General features: G+C 40.9%; 1 protein-coding gene across 3 annotated transcripts in view; it reads left to right on the forward strand.

Annotated features, from left to right (window-relative positions):
• Nucleotides 1–3,584: 3,584 nt before the first annotated feature.
• The window catches only part of RAI14 (retinoic acid induced 14), a 79,212-nt gene continuing 65,205 nt past the window's right edge, over nt 3,585–17,591 (forward strand). For all 3 annotated transcript variants that reach the window (XM_075726435.1, XM_075726436.1, XM_075726434.1), the window contains exon 1: nt 3,585–3,656. In XM_075726435.1, coding sequence (XP_075582550.1) covers nt 3,621–3,656 — 36 coding nt within the window. In that variant the 5' untranslated portion in view covers nt 3,585–3,620. The remainder of the gene's footprint in view (nt 3,657–17,591) is intronic.

Below are 17,591 nucleotides of genomic sequence, written 5' to 3' on the forward strand. Positions count from 1 at the left end.
ACTGCTTCAATGTGTCTTGTTCTGACTAGGTAGGTTTACCACCAACCTAAGGATGTTTTCTGTGGCTTATATTCTTGAAAGCTATTTCTTAACATTAAGCTGAAGGAAGATGAGATAGAGGGCTAGATACTTAATTTTGGAGATAATGGTTAAAAGCATGTGATCAGCATTAGCTGATGTGAATCCCTGGAATTAAGCACTTCTCTACTGCTAACTTGCTGCAGCTACAAAATGACAAAAGTCAGTATTTATTATCACATTTGTTCTGAAAGCAGAGAAATGCCACTATTAATAGACATTGCTTCTTGTTAATACCTGTGATTCATTGCAGAAATACTGTCTTCGAGTGTCTTGATGCTCCCTAGTGAATTTCTAGTTGTTGTTTCCTATCTTGTAAAGCAGGAGTGTATTAATGGTGCTTCCGTTATCCCCCCTCTGGCAAATTAACTGTTGCCTTAAAGCTCTGCTGAATCAGGATGCTGACCTCTTTTTGCATCAATTCCAATAATTACACCCTTTGAGAGGTGACTTCCTCCTTTAAACAGTGCCAAGAAAAGGCAGCCCTTCATGGGTTTTTATCTCTACAGCTGAAGGATTATGGACATTATGATGCGCAAGCTCTAATCTTAACATTTGTGTTTAACTATCTCTTATGGAAAAAATACAGATGTGACACACACTAAACTTGGGAATGCTGTTTTTATGTGCTTGTCCATGCTTTTTTAATTATGCTGAGGACTTGAGTTTCACATTCAATGTATGAATGCACTTACGCAAGAGGTGAAGTATCCTGTGGGGAAAAGTAAGTTGGCTTCTAATAGAAACACAGCTCACCTCCCTTCTTCCTTCCTCAGCAGGGGGAAAAGTAGCATATTAGGAGTGCTTGCAAAGCCTGTTAATTAGATGGTATTACAGGTTCCTCACAGAAGACAGTCCAGCTTTGCAGCTGTTCTGTGTCATCTCCTCTGTAGCCCTGTAGTTGAGTACTTTATCTTCCATGGGAGCTATAACAAATCTTTTGTTCGTGGGAGCCAAAAATGCTGAGGGGGTGGGAAGGGAAAAGACAGCCTATAGCAGACAATTCTTTGGCAAACTGTATGTGAGGAAAGATTTCTTGTTTTCAATTCCCCATGCACAGGATTTCTTTATATTTTTACTAACTGGTCTAATTAAATGGTTTACCTTTTTTTTTTTTGGTCAAACACATTTAACTTTTATTTTTAAAAGTCCTGTTAAGTTTTGGGTTTTGTGGGATACTGTATGATGTTTCTCAGCCTTTTAAAGTTCCTTTAAATAGTGGTTTTATTTTTCCCCAAAGTTTTAAAAACAGTTTGGAGTTTAGTCTTCCATTTTCTTTCCTTTTTTTTTTTTTTCCTTTTTTTGCTGGTGTGGTATGTAAAGAAGGGCAGGTAAGTGTAATGGCATTTGTCTTGTCTGTACCCTGGTATTTCTCGTCTTTGCAATGCTCATCATCCTTGGTGTTGCTAGAGAATGATTTTAGGAGATTATTGGGTTCCTGCTGAAGTTCATTCTCCTTTCCAGTGTAGGTTATGACAACTGTTGTGAACTTAAACACTTTCTCCAAAGTTTGAGTAGGTGTAGCAGAAATAAAGTGGTATGCTTCTCTTGGAGCAACCTAAAATAATTCCTTCTTTTTGATTGTTCAAAACTTTTTTAAAAATTTTTTGTTACTATTTTACAAATAATACATTCAGCCCAGGAAAAACCCAAGAAATTGTCACTTAATCCAGGGAGTGAAAAGCTTCTGCAATTTTTTTTTCTTTTCCTTTTGCATGCTAAAGAACTAAACAAAATGCCACAAGCCCATTCTCCTTGAGATGAAAAGCAAGAACTTCAAATGAACCTCCTTGTTGATATACCTGAAAGCAGTCAGGAATCTGATATGACTTTAGAATGACTGTTTAATTAGACTTAGAGTCATTTAGTTAGATTTAATGATATTTTAACAGCCTACAGAATTACCCCATCCAGCTTACCTATTGGAAATGTGTGTTCTATGGGAAATGTATTCGTGTGTGTGTAGTGTATGGGATTTTTTATTTGGGGTTTTTTGAAGAAATGTGTTTGTCTTAAATGGCTGTCAGATAAATATGGGGTTGAACTAAATGACATGTTTACTTAGCACTAATCGCTATTCCTGAATGGTACTTAGCATTGTATTTTGTGGAAGCATTCATATGTGTTCTACCAAAAGTGTACTGTGTAGTTGCATTTTAAAACTTAGAGTGATCATGTAGAACATAGAAACTTGCTTCATAATAAGAAGAGACTTTCTTTTATGAAACAATTGAATCTCACTTTGCTTATCAAACTGTAATCTACTGTTTCTGAAGGGTGATGTGAAACATTAGTGACCCCGCATGACCTATTTAAATTTATGCTCCAGTCCTCATTTCAGTTATTTATTTGGCTAGACTAATTTTTTTCTCCTTTTTTTTCTAAGGTGGAGGGAGGAAGTTTATACAGCTGAACATCCTTTACTTTAAATTGTTCCTTCAGAAGGAATTTGTATAGCAGCTAAAACTTGTAGATGAGAGGGGCTGGCAATTCCAGTAAGCATACTGTAAAACTAGAAATTTGGAACACTTTTGCATAGATGGCTTTGCCCAGTCCAGATTTATGTTGCTCTTCTCTTAAGTTTTTCTGCTGTGCTCTAGGAAAAAACACATTACCATGCTACTTTAATATGCTGTTTGCTGTTACATTTGTCTTGGATTGGTAATATGTAGTATATTGAAGCTTCCTCTAGGACACTTTGCCCTAAGTGCTGGCTCCCTGTTCCCCAGTGAGAGCTTGCAGCTTGTCTGTAATGTTAGTTGGATATGACTGTGCAACTGCTGCTTTTCCTCATTTCAAAGGGAGGAAGGGGGAGCATGACTGTTTGTGATACCGCACCATCAAATTAATACCAGCTATGGCTCCAAGAAGACACATACAGTTTCTTATGGGGAAGAGTATAAAATAATTTTTCCAGTGATAACCTCTGTTCTTGCTCAGATGGTTCTATCTGCTATGTTGTGTTGAGCTGTCCTAGTATGTGTCATGCACTGTTTAAGTACAGTTTTCAATTTGTTTAGTGGTTAGATGCGTACATACAATAGTGGTGGTACTTCTGCTACCCCATGTAGACCCATGGTTGTAGGATAGTGAAGTTTTAATGAATGACTTTGCATACTTATTTCTGCTTTTCCCACTTTACAAATGGCTGCTCTGATGATAATGTTAAAATAGGCGGTGGGCGGAGAAAGCTGCTACATGTATGAACGTGTTGGTGATCTAATTATGTCAAGAGGTAGCTAATATAACATGATACACACTTGAGTTTTTGGTAAAGATTTGCTCTATTCTTCTATGGTCAGACTTAGGCTTGCTTTCAAGTTTGGAGAAACAGAAAGTTTCCCTTAGCTGGCTGTTAATCTTTTTCAGAGCTTGAGGCTAAATTCTCAAAGGGTGATATAGGTATGCAAATTCAAGTCAGACTTGGCTGCCAGTGATCTGAATGGTATCAAGTTGGAATCTTATTTTTCTTTCTTTCTTGTTTAGATATTGAAGAAGGATAAAAAGCTCCTCAAAGGTTTGGAGGCTTGAATGTGATCAGCATGAAGAGCTTAAAAGCAAAGTTCAGGAAGAGTGACGTAAGTATTTCTGCTCAGTTTGACTGCTGGTTTCCACGCTGGAAGCAAGTTCTTCACTCCCACCTTGATAAGGTTGTAGGTTAATGAATTACAGAGAAGAAAACCTTTTTCCAAGCACAAAGGCAACAGCTGAGTACAGTACGGGGTAGGCTGTTTCTATTCAGAGTGCAATTCTCTGTTATGCAAACCAATAGCATTTCACTGTCTTGCTCCCTATAGCTGAATCATGCACATATGTGTGGGGTCTGCAGAACTTCTGTTAGATTGTGCTGGTGCCTAGACTGAAACTTTGTTCTAGGTACAGGGTTAAGCCTAGTAAGGACTTTACTACCCAATCATATTTCTGTCTAAGCATAATACCATTCTTATCAGTGTGCTGTTTGAGCAATTAACAAAATGTCTCCTTAGTCTGTGGCAGGGTTTATTTGTCAGCAAGAATACATGAACCAGCTGTGCAATTAGGGCAGCTGTGGCTTATCAGTTCTAGTGTGATGGAAGAGGTGGATATGAGGCTTGAGCAGTGAGGATGGTAGACAAAACTATGGTGGTCCTACAGGAGACTCTTCAAAACTGCATTTAGAGAGACATTAGGCTGCACTACCACTAGCCTCCTGTATAGTAAGCATACTTCACTTGGAGCAGCGAAACTGCTGTAGCCCAGTCCTCTTCTTGTCTTTCTTTTTCTATCACTACTCATTCCAGCTTCTTGTCATACACTAATGTTAATGCTTATTCGATAGTACAATGAGCAGTCAGTGAAATAGATGACTTTGTTTAACTGACTTTCCAGGTTTTGTGTGGGATTTGTAACATCCATGATCTGTGAAGAATGTAATGTTCCGTCCTTCATCCTAGATTTGTGTGCTGCTTTGAAAGAAGTGACGTATTGGTTTTTTGTCATGGCCAGATTCCCATGGGGTCCTAGAGCAGCCATGTTTGGTAAAGATACATTTGAAAATGGAGCTGCTTTAGAAGTCCTGATGTTCAGGAGTAAAATGACACACCGTACTCAGGAGTAGTACAGGCTGTGCTTTGATGGAAAGATGGTCTCATGGCACACCATTAGAGTGGTATCTTCAGCTGCCTTGTAATGCACTTCAGTAGCTGTGAAGAAGGTAGACATGCTGTTGTGGTGTAATCTGCAGATGTGCTGGTTACTGCTTTAAAAGTCTTTTGAGCCACAGGTTAGCATTTGGTGCAGCTGCTGTATTGGCTTCCTGGCAGCAGCAATGGTGGATGCTCTACTCCTTCAGTTTAGCAAGCACTCTTTCTAAAAAGACCGCCTCTATAAATGAGCTAAATATGCCAACCAACCTTTGGGAGCAGAGGGAAACACTTTTAACTGCTTAAGCAGTATTTGGCTTTTGCTAGTCACCAGACTGAATCAGCACAGTGGCTTGTGCCACTTCCTAACAAATAGAAATAATGTCACAAGTCTCTGGTGTCTCCTCTAACTGAATATGCCATTCAGTTTAGAACTGCTAGAATTTTGTGCTCGGACATTGTTCCTCCTGTTGCAATGAGTAGCAGCAATTGCTATTTTGAGTTCACCTGCACCAGTAAAACTTTTTATAGGAATCTGCTTGAGTAATGAGAACCGTCCCTTGGCTAATATATGAGCACACTTGGTATTATGGAAGTTAGGTGTGCCTATGTGTTAGGATGACTTCATTCACACTTTTGTGCTAGTTGGCTGGGCTGCTGCTCTAGAGCAAAGGCTAAGTGACATGCATGATGCAACTAGATCTTGCTGTAGCTAGTCCACCCACTGTTATAAATTGCACTTGTTCACTTATTCTTTACTTATCTATCCTTGATAACTTGCTCATGCCCAAAACCAAATGGAGTCTGAAAGTAATTGCTGTTTTGATACTACTGCTGTCTACTGGCTGGAGGCAAGGTTGACCACAAAGGATTTTTCAGGTACCTGAAATTTAGATATGCAGCTCTGAGAGCACAGTAGTCTAAATCTGTGACAGTCTGGTTTCCTCTGTTTTGAAGCCAAACCTTAAGGGCATAATTCAAAACAGCCAACGGGAGCTGTTCTATATTTTGTGCAAGATAAGCAAGGAAAATTATCCTTCTCTTCTCTTTAGTTTCCAGAAGCTGCCCTTAGCTGTAATTTGTGAGGAGGAGGAAGCAGAGGTGGTTTTAATTGGAATTAGTCTTATTTGTATCTCAGTTCATAAGATGTGGTAACTGCTTTTGGATTGGGGATAAGGGTAGAGGTAGCAGGGATGAAAGGACACTTTTTCTCATCCCACCTCCCTTGTGTTTCTTTCTGGAGGAAATCTTTAATGTCTTATTTTGTAGAACTGAAGGTGACTTGGGGGAAGGAATGGTACCGGTCTCTTTAGCCTCACTGTTAGCATAAAAAGAATAGGAAGAGGGTGAGGAGTAGGACTAAGTCTTCAAGGTGTGTGTGACAAACAGGAATTACACAAACACTTCTGCAGCAGTAAGGCTGATAACATAAAACTGTATGCTGGAATGAAGACTGCACCAGAAACTTCACTGATGCCCCTCAGTACAAGAAAGACATTGAAGTGCTGGAGCATGTTCAGAGACGGGCAGCAAGGCTGGTGAAGGGTCTGGAGTACAGGTCTTATGAGGAGCGGCTGAGGGAACTGGGGGTGTTTAGCCTAGAGAAGAGGAGGCTGAGGGGAGACCTCATCGCTCTCTCCAACTACCTGAAAGGAGGTTGTAGTGAGGTGGGTGTTGGGCTCTTCTCCCAAGTAGATAATGATAGGACAAGAGGAAATGGGCTCAAGCTGCGCCAGGGGAGGTTTAGATTGGGTATTAGGAAAAATTTCTTTACTGAAAGAGTGGTCAAGCATTGGAACAGGCTGCCCAGAGGTGGTGGAATCACTGTCCCTGGAGGTGTTCAAAAAACAGGTAGACATGGCAGTTTGTGACATGGTTTAGTAGTCATGGTGGTGTTGGGTTGATGTTTGGACTGATCTTGGAGATCCTTTCCAACCTTAATGATTCCTAGTTTTTACTTTCATTAAAAATAATCCAGCCACCAAGCCAGGAAACAAGAAAATATTACTCTACCCTTAATTGGTTTAGTAGTGGACTAGGTAGTGTTAGGTTAATGGTTGGTCTGGATTATCTTAAAGGTCTTTTCCAACCTAAACAATTCTATGATTCTATGATTAAAGCTCTCTAGGCTGTTCTGGAGTGGCTGAATCAAAAGTGGGCACAACTGCTGATATTCGTGCATATATTTCTGTGTCCTTGCTGTGGGGCTTTGCTTTGGTGCTGTAGCCACACCAGTCTTGCAGCTTGCAAAAGAGATATCCCTGATCCCTCTTCTTTCATCTCTGCCCTTCTGGTTTTGAGGATATTTGACCCTGCAGTAAGCCAGTTCAGGGACATAAAGTAATGGAAAATTACTTTGTCGAGTGAGTTTTAGCTGGTTAACTCCCTGCTCTGTCTTGCTGTAGGGTCAGTCCTGAGAGGAATGGTGAAAGTAGGAGGAGCAGCAGGACATCCCTTTCTGCAGCTGTTGCTTGGCTTAGCTGCATTGTCAAATCACACCCTGAGATTATTGGCCTAAAAAGCACAGGGGTGGGCATGCCAGCAAAGGAGATGCAGGAACACACCAATAAAGAAGGCTGCTAATTCTGATATTTAGCAGAATTCATAGAGTACACCGCTGAGAGATGGGAGCATGACTCTTCTTAGATGGGAGAGTGACTCCTCACTTCATGCTTTTGCTGCTCAGCTCCCCTGTGAGCTGATTCACTCTCTGTGTGCACAGGCAGCTCCGTTAACTGGAGAATCTTTTTTCCTTGACACACTTAATCACCGTGAAATCCTTCCTGGGGGTGACTGTTGCCATGTGAACATGTGCATTTGGAGTGGAGGAATGAGATTTATTGCTCTGTCACAAATGAGTATTGTCAAAATGTGATGTGTAGTTACAGGAAGATGCCTGTAGCATAGAAATCTGTGAACAGGATGCCTAGGTGGGAGCAAATGCTGAGACTGGAAGCTAAGTAATGGATGTGCACACTTCAAGAGTCTGTAGACAAAACGACAGAAATTGCACTTATGTCTTGACAAAGCAACTAGTCTCTTCTGCCTGAGAAGCTGTATTTTCTCCACTCTTTCCTCACCTCTTGCTCTTCATTATCAAACTCAAAATCTACTGTTAGTAACACCTAAAAGCTGACAACCTAAAAGGGTGACCATTTTAATTGTTACAAGAAACTATTACATGTAACATTTGAAGAAGTTGGTGTGGTAATATGGGGAACTGTCACTTCAGAGATTTCTTTATAGACTGTCTAGTTCATTCACATGATAGAGTGAATGTTGCTATCTAGTGAGACAGAAGTTCTTTACTGTTTCTGCTTGAAAAAGCAGAGTTAGAAATAGTCTAACTAAAACAAAAACAGTGCTGCTGGTGTGTTATTAGGCCTCTTATTAATATTTGAGATTGGAGTGTTTTCTGTAGTAACTAGCCAGTTTGTGGCCTGACTTCAAAAGCATCTAGAATCTTAAACAGGCAGATGAGGGCCAAGCGGATTTTCAAATGTGCAAAGATATTAAGCCTGTCTGAACATGTTTTGTCTGTTTCTTAAATATGACAAGATGCTTATCAACTTTTTTAGGCACCTACACACATTTAAATAGATAGCTCTTTGGTACTAAGATGTTGTAGGAACCTAGGTGAGTTGTTTAGGTAGATTTGATTTTGACTGTGTTCTTGATTATTCTAGAAAAGTCATATTGTGTGAAGGCTGTGGTGGGTTGGATTGTTTTCACTCTCTGACTTATATCTGCGGGCAAATAACTGAAAAGTTTTGGGACCATTTTCTCCAAGTATTGAAGATTGGCTGAAAAACATGTCTTGCAATTTGACACTATGCCAATTTGCTTCTAATTGCTAGCTTCTTGACTGGACAGGAGGAAGATTAGTATGGGGATTTGTTTCCAAATATCTTCAATACTGAATAATTAAAATAGTAGAGTGTCTTTTAAAATTGACTGTGCAGTTCAGGAGAAAAAGTATCTATTGCCAGAAGCAGAACCCAGACTGGCTGGGATTTCCCAGTGCTAATTGCCAGCTCTAACTTCCGGTATTTCTGGAAATGCCTATTTGTTGTAATATCATGTGGGGGTTGAAAAGTTTGCAGTTCTTATGAAAATTTCTGCTTTTTGGCCTGCAGTGTAGCAATTATTCCATAAATCTCAAAATAATGAGGCAGTTAGATATGCTGTAGTATAAAATCTCAGTCTTAATCTAGACACTATGCTAATTAAGGCTTGACATTTCTTTTTAATGCCCAATGTTCTAAGTAGTAGGCTCCCATTCAACAGTTTTTAAAGTATAAAATGCTACGTGGGGGTCTGGTATGGAAAGATTGCTGGGATACATTCCATTGAAATCACTGTGTTCCCATGTGCTCTGGACTGAATGTGTGCGAGAACAAAACTTGGGTGGGGCAACTTTAAAAATAATAAAGCAGGATCTCCTTTAAACAGCCCTTAAAATCTTCTATCCATGGAAAGCTACAATTAAATTAAAAAGGAGCATGGGGCTGTTGAAAATTGCACCATCCACTCTGTGTACATGTACTACTTTCTTTCAGGGTAATTGTGACAAAAAAATGCATACAGAGTTCACTCTGGCAGAAAAGTGAAATAGCAGTGTTGCCTGATGACTTTACCCAATTATTTAGAAAATTAACTACTGAAATTTGGTTTTATTTACGTGTCCTTCTTTTATTGGGTGTTGAATTAAATAAGCCTGAAACATCATCATGATCGTAGCTCTCACTCAGTTTACTGTGTTCTTCAGTAATAATTTTTGATTCCACTATACAATGTGTAGGGGCAGACTTGATCTCTGGAATGTATAGATTGTCCTCAACCACATCTTTTTGGGAAGGGAGGATTTAGCCTTCTCTCCCTCTGGAAATAAGTGCTGTGGCTCCTGATTCTCCCTCCCTCTGTCAGGTCTTACCTTCCATCCTATTTTCTGCTCCGGAACTGTTTGGCTTCATGCCTGCAGTTCTGGACAGCATAAGGCTCTGCTCTCGTCAGCTTGCTCTCCCAGCCAAAGCTTAAATGCTTTGTGCAGGAAAGAAGTTAAACATGTTCTGAGTCTTATAGTATATAGAGTAAGACCTGCTTCCTGTTGCAGTCAGTTCAACATGAACCTCTTGCCATCAAGTAGTGTCTTTTCTTCATTATTGACAATAGGAATGTGCTCAGAGCACTTCTAAAATTACCTTATTCAGGTTGTTGTGGTTTAACCCCAGCCAGCAACTAAGCACCACACAGCTGCTTGCTCCCTCCCCCCTGGTGAGATGGGGGAGAGAATCAGAAGAGTAAAAATGAAAAGAACTCATGGGTTGAGATAAAGACAGTTTAATAGGTAAAAGCAAAACCTGCATGTGCAAGCAAAGCGAAACAAGGAATTCATTCGCTACTTCCCACTGGCAGGCAGATGTTCAGCCATCTCCAGGGAAGCAGGGCTCCATCACACGTAATGGTTACTTGGGAAGACAAACACCATCACTCTGAATGTCCCCTCCCTTCCTCCTTCTTCCCCCAGCTTTATATACTGAGCATGACATCATATGGCATGGAATATCCCTTTGGTCAGTTGGGGCCAGCTGTCCCAGCCGTGTCCCCTCCCAGCTTCTTGTGCACCCCCAGCCTGCTCACTGGTGGGGTGGGGTGAGGAGCAGAAAAGGCCTTGACTTTGTGTAAGCACTGCTCAGCAGTAACAAAAACACCCCTGTGTTATCAACACTGTTTTCAGCACAAATCCAAACCATAGCCCCATACTAGCTACTGTGAAGAAAATTAACTCTACTCCAGCCAAAACCAGTGCACAGGTGAACTGTAATTCTGGTGCACTTGAGCCATCTGTGAGTGGGGCAAATCAGCCCATAACTTATGTAGCATCTCTTAATGGTGGAAGGAAAATGTAATGGAGAAGGCAAGTAAAGACCGATCGATAAGGGTAGGGGAAACAGAAGGAAAAATAAAATGTCTGAAAGGGAGGGCAGAGGAGGGACAGTTGAAGCTGTAGGGTCAGTTACTATTTTTGGTAACTGTTCTGTGAGGAGGAATAACTGGGCTCTTTTGGGATGCCTGCTGATTGTCTCTGGATGGGAAAGTACATAGCTTTGGCAGGGTATTTGAGGCTAGGTAACTTGCAGATATTCTAGAAAAAACCTGCAGCATCTCCAAATGGTTGGGACAGAAAGGAAAGGTAATAGGTTAAATGAGAACTGTGCTGTGGTGTTTGGAATTATAGCAGAGGAACCTGTGTTGGAGTTGGCTTACTTTGAATAAACACATAGTTATTTCCTAAAACAGGATTATAGTCTGGAGTATAGGGTTCCCAGCCAGTCTTTGTCAGTCTGTAATAAAATATCATTGTCAGTTATAAATTCATGATTCCTTTGTCTGGTGCTAGTCCCATGCGTGTGAACTGTGCAGTGTTCATCCACACATTGGGTTGATCATGGACAGTTGCAATCCTAATCAGCCAGTCTTACAGTGTAGTTGAATAGCAAGTGCAAGGCTATTAAACCCTGTGTTTGAAGTCAGAAGAAGGTTTGGGCCTGAATGAGTGTCAGATTAACCTCAGTCACCCACTTGCAGTTTCTCTGTCCTCTTGGGAGCACACTGCACTCATCTGGGCTCTGCTTTGTGTTTGTCCCTGAACCACTGCCCTAAGGAAAGGACATGCAGCTCCTGCACTGCTCTTCTTTTGACTTCCACCTCCACCCATGCTTGTGCCCCAGATTAGGTGAGAAATCAGATCTCCCATTATTATTGGACCTAGAGTCATAATCTTAACAACACAGAATGACATGGGGCTAATGATTCTTCTGTAAGTGTAGGCTGGGGAAAGGGAAAGGTGTCTCCTTTTCCCAGGTGCTGCCAGCCCAGGCCTGTCAACTTTGTTATCCCAGACTTCTTGCTTGCTCACCCATCTAGAGCTGGAGGAAGGGTTAGAGGCAGCATGAAAGGAAACATTGATTAGTCACCAGCTGGCCACAAACACTGGTCTGCCCTGCCAGCCTGAGCAGTGCCTGGCAAGCTGAACATTTTGCACCTGTGTTCTGATTATGCCAGGATGGCTGGTTTGGCCATCCTTATGTGATCCCTCATTAAAAGGAATATATGTAAAGCATTTTCAAAGATGAAGAGGAACCCTACCATTACAAAATAGTTTTAAATAAAGTTAAACCCTGTAGTGTTATGGGCAGCATTATACAAAATTGTAGTAGATACGTGCAGAAGAACCACATTGTGAAGCTAGCCAGTTTCTTGACAGTTCATTACTAAAATTGCCAAAATTAAGCAGCATGAACTGGGGGTGGGTGGGAAGAAGAAAGGCAAATTGGCATTTACAAACTGGAAAAAGTTAGCTTTTTTTAAATATATTGGTAACAAGAAAGGAATCTTTGTTGTGTAGAAATACGTCTTTTGTGTCCCTTTAAACAGAGCACAAAAGTTCAAAGGCCTGAGTTTGGAAGAGTTGGAAAAAAGCAATTGTAACTTTTTCATTTATTTATTTATCTTTAATAAGATTTAAATGTAAAATAAAATAAATTAAGAATGTGATAAATGAGCAGTCTGTGTGTTCTTACTGTGGTACACTATATCCTCTCTTTTCCTTTTTGGCATTACTCGTGCCTAATCTGATGTAAAAAAGAAAAAAAAATTTCCAGCTGTCAAAGTTGTCAGTTAAAACACATGTAAAGGAGAGGATTTAATGAATGGTCCAGTCTTTGTGTTTGAAGACTGTTGTCTTGTCTAAGAACAAAAAGAACAAAACCAATTTGCTGTGAATAGGTGCTGTAGTGTTATCTAAAGAGTAAAACACTCATACATATTATTTTATTGGAGATTTGAGCCTTTTCATCCTATGCTTATATTTTAGGAGCTTATGAATGATACAAGCAGATGACAAACCTTAAGGAGTTAATCAAGCTGAAACAGATGTGTTACTTGCCTTATTCCAGCAGTATTTTCTAGTGCTATTCTTCAAGAAGCTGTTCTGATTGCGTATAGTGCAGGCAAATGCCCAGCATTAGGGACACATCAAGACTTTTTCTGCTGCCTTTTTCTGCATCTTCTTGAGGTTCATGCCATGCATGTTTTGAAGATCTGTGAAGCTTAAGTGTAGAGGAGAATGAGGGTGTCAGTGGCCATTCTTCCCAGGAAATACCATGTGGTGTTTAGGAAGAGCTGTGACAGTTGGACTTTCGGCATTTCATTGTAGTCTCTTTTCTTGTTCAAATGTGTAGTTACTGAAGAAGCACTGTACGGGGCACGCAGGTAGAAGGAATGAAGATGGAGCAGCCTTCCTGTACTGTAGTTGTATAAGAGAGTTGTGCTGTTCTTTTCAACACAGCAGTAAGGAGGTGCTTTCTGTTGGCTGAAGGCCTGTTTGTTGGGCAAGGTGAGGTTGATGGGTGATGTTTGTGCTTGACTGCTTTGTGTTAGCTACAGTGATGAAGAAAGCATTTAAAAACTGCAGATCTGTGTAGAGAACACAAAGCTCATATGAATAGAAGACTGGAAGCTAACCAAAGTTTTTCGCTACTGAGAAACAGCTATAATAACCACAGTGTCTGTCTTACTGTTAGGACAGTTTGTATGTATGCTATAGCTCAGTGGTACGAGTGTTTTATGAACAACTGCTCAAGGTTTGTTAACAGATGATCCTACTTTAATGAACTTTTAAAATATTACGGACTTTTAAATTGTCATTTTATTGGGAATTGATGCAAGGCTAATAACTTAGTCATTCATGCTTGACTGTAATTTGGTTGTATAAATAGACAAAACCTGATTGGGGAAGGCTCTGAGCAACTTGCTATAGTTGAGCCTCCTTTGAGCAGGGGAGATGAACTAGACTATCTTCCAAACTTGACCATTCTGTGATTCTGTATAAAGATTAATATCTTGAAACACATCATGTAGGAAGCTTGCAATCATGTTGAAAGATACAAAGCACTCTTAAAAAATTATGAGGTATCTTATTCTAGGTTTTTAGCTGCCTGAAAAGCCTTGAGGCTTAGCCCCACAAAAAGCTATAATGTCCTTGCCCATACATTAGTAGTATAGCTGCCTGGACTTCTGTAGTTATTCTGACATGTGAAAAGCTATTTAATGAGCTATTTCTCATACTTCTGGACCTAAACTGTCTAGAAGTAGCTGCAACCTTAAGTTTTTAAAAATACTGTTGACTTTGTGCTGTTGAAAGCTGTTGTGGTTGAGTGTCTTTTAACTACAGCGGCAGGATGTCTTGATCTCTTAGACTTGCAGCTTGTATTCACATGTATTCTTACCACAAGTACTCTTCTCTTCCTGTATTTTGCTTATCACATGGACTTCATATTTTACCTTGAAGTATTTTGAGGCAGGAACCTCTTTCAGTGCTGTTCTGGTGTAATGCCTAACATTAGCGCTACTTGGTACTCTTTAGATTTTGAGAGGTGACATAATACAAGTAGCAAAACATAATCTGAAACTCAAGCTAAATTTACTGCTCTACAGCTGTCTGAAGAGTCTCATTCCCCAGATATGCTGCATATGCATATCTCAGATGAAATACACAGTTAACTGTGCAGAACACTTGCACTGACTTGATGATGATGATAGAAGCAAAGGTGTTTTAATAACTTTGCAAATAATGTGGTTACCAATGCACAGGTATGTGTCTGACATTCCTATTCTGCTCTGTTCACAGGTGCATACCTCTTTTCTTTCATCTTTGCTTCTTTGCTGTGTGTGGTGGAAACCTCTTGGGAATCTTGTAAACTTGGGTAACCTGTCTGCTTATCCAGAGACTGAAACAGTGCCCTTTGAAGTCAGAAGAAAGACTTCAGTCTGCTTGACTGAGCTTTGAATCAAGAACCAAACCCAAAATTCTGGCTCCATGGAAGCATATGGTGGGGCTTCAGTGAGGCACGGGACTTCCCCTGAATCTAGCATAGAAATACACATGGCTGTTGAGGATGCTCAGATTGGCAGGTTATCCAACAGTGCTTCTTTTTAGAGTCTAGAGTGTGTTGGGTTTTTGTTGTGGTTTTTTCTCCCCTTTTTTTGCTTTGGGGGGGTGTGATTGCTTATGATATGACATGATTCTGTTCAATAGGAACAATGGCAACCCCTCAGTGACCTTGCCTTTTTGATGTGTATTGCAGATGTATAATTTATAGATGTATAGGAAATCTAAGTGAAATGCACCTCTTGAGATGTGGGTGAACTCTGGGATCTTCCAGGAAGTAAGCAACAGCATGAGCTTATGGAGTGTTAGTCAATGTACTGCTTGTGAGCAATTTTATTGCACACCCCAGTTGCAGAGAGATTGCTGCATTTTCAAAGTAGAGGAAGCTGCATCATGGACAAACACCTTATTAATCTTTAAGAAAAGCTAAGTGGTAGGTCAGTGATGAGAAGCTAGTGCACTGTCAGATTCATGTCTTCGGTTGTTTTGCCTTCATTACTTCTTGTGAACATGCACAAAATGGGGGAAGACATTGTGCAGTAATGTAATTAGATTTGAAATTATAAATCTGTATACAAGCCTTTTAATGGGAGATGAGGGGATTTGGTTGAAGATGGTGATTTGTGAATACAGGCACAGAAAGTTGTTTAATCTGTGGAAGTGTACTTGATTTGGAAGTTTATTTGTAAAGGCCTTTTGTAATGTAATAGAATCATAGAAATATAGAATGGGTTGGGTTGGAAGAGATCTTTAAAGGTCATCTAAACCAACCCCCTGCAATGGGCAGGGACATCTTTAACTAGATCAGGTTGCTTAGAGCCCTGTCCAGCCTGACCTTGAATGGTTCCAGGCATGGGCCGTCTACAGCCTCTCTGGGCAACCTGTTCACCACCCTCATGGTAGAAAATATCTTCCTTGTATCTAGTCTGAATCTACCCTCTTTCAGTTTAAAACCATTACCCTTTGTCCTGTGGCTACAGGTTCTACTTAAAAGTCTGTTCCCATCTTTCTTATAAGCCCCCTTTAAGTATTAAAAGGCCTTTAATAAGGCCTAAATAAGGTCTTCCTGGAGCCTTCTCTTCTTCAGGCTGAACAACCCCAACTCCAGCCCTCAGCTCATGTTTGTGGCCCTTCTTTGGACCTGCTCCAACATGTCCATGTCTTTCCTGTGCTGAGGGCTCCAGAGCTGGATGCAGTGCTCCAGGTGAGGTCTCACCAGAGCAGAGGGGCAGAATCCCCTCCCTCGACCTGCTGGCCACGCTGCTTTTGATGCAGGCCAGGATTCAGTGGATTTCTGGGCTGTGAGCGCACATTGCCAGCTCATGTCCAGCTCTTCATCCACCAGTACCCCCAAGTCCTTCTCTGCAGGGCTGCTCTCAATCCCTTCATCCCCCAGCCTGTATTGATATCGGGGGTTGCCCTGATCCATGTGCAGGACCTTGCACTTGGCCTTGTTGAACCTCATGAGGTTCACATGGGCCCACTTCTCAAGTTTGTCCAGGTCCCTCTGGATGGCATCCTGTCCCTCAGGTGTGTCAACTGCACCCCTCAGCTTGGTGTCATTGCAAACTTGCTGAGGATGCACTCGATCCCACTGTCTGTGTCATTGATGAAGATATTAAACAGTACTGGCCCCAATACCGACCCCTGAGGGACACCACTTGTCACTGATGTCTATCTGGACATTGACCCATTGACCACTACTCTCTGGATCCGACCATCCAGCCATCTTATCCACAGTATAGTCCATCCATCAAATCTATATCTCTCCCATTTAGAGAGAAGGATGTTGTGGGGGACCATGTGTTGCCCATGTTAGTTCTATGTGTTTATCAGGGAAGGAAGCTGGACACTTTTCATTTGTCTGACTGCGGCTAAGGGAACCTGAACAGCATATTGTGTGCTTATTTCTTATGTAGTTCTTCGAGAAGGACTGCAAGTTCCAGCTATCTTGGAGTGTACTAATTGCATTTACTGGCAGAGTAATAGCATACTTAAGGGTGGGAGTTTTGTGGATTTCTTCTTGCCCACCCAATTATATTCCTGTCCCAGTTCTTTTAGTACAAACAGCCTGTCGCTCTCTGCTCTTGCTGGATTTGTCTCACAGCTGTCTCCCATCATGTGTCAAAGTGTGATAAGTACAACAAGCAGTGGGTGTGCATCCTTGTGGTTATATTGGAATAGGTGTTGCAAACAGGGCTATGCGTGTGAAGCGCTGCATGGCAAGAAGCTGCACTAGGATTGGTGTTGGGCAGCAATTTTTTTTCCAGTAGTGAATACCACTTCTTAATGCATATGTTGTTTGCTTGTAAACTTAAAGTTGCTCAGGGTGTTTTGGTTTTGTTATTCTTAACATAGGTTCCTTGTTTGCAAGCCAGGTCTCGCTTCTGCTGGATTGCTGTCCTGGTTATTTAGCATGTTGTGCTCTCAAGAGGAAGGTTGTGTTATCCATGTGTTTGTGAGGACCACCAGCTCAGATTAATGTCATGGCAAAAAATTCTTGAAAATTTCCTGTTGTGGTGCACTTCAGCTATCTCCATTTAATCAGATGATGGTAAGATGCATGAGGTCAGATGAAGGTTGGATTTTTTTTTTATGTTTGTGAGTAACATTGCTTTCCTTAGAGGATCATTTGAGGTAGAAAGTAGTTTATATATTGCTTGCTAAACTGTGATACAGTGAATGGGATGTGGCAAACATGAGGAGTGTGTGGGAAAATAGCTACAGTAAGTTTCTTCAGGCCTGTTAAGGGTGACCATCAGTTTCTGTATTGACTAGGACTTTGCAATAACGTATGGTATGGATTTTCTATTTTTAGATGTGGATGCTTGCTCAGTCATTGCATATTAGGTGGTAACCACCAAACTTGATTTATTATTTTTCTTTTAATTTAGGCTAGCTGGGGGAACATGGGACTGTCCTGTGGCTATAGAAGCTTG

Source organism: Pelecanus crispus, chromosome Z (assembly GCF_030463565.1).
Source record: "Pelecanus crispus isolate bPelCri1 chromosome Z, bPelCri1.pri, whole genome shotgun sequence".
NCBI lineage: Eukaryota > Metazoa > Chordata > Aves > Pelecaniformes > Pelecanidae > Pelecanus > Pelecanus crispus.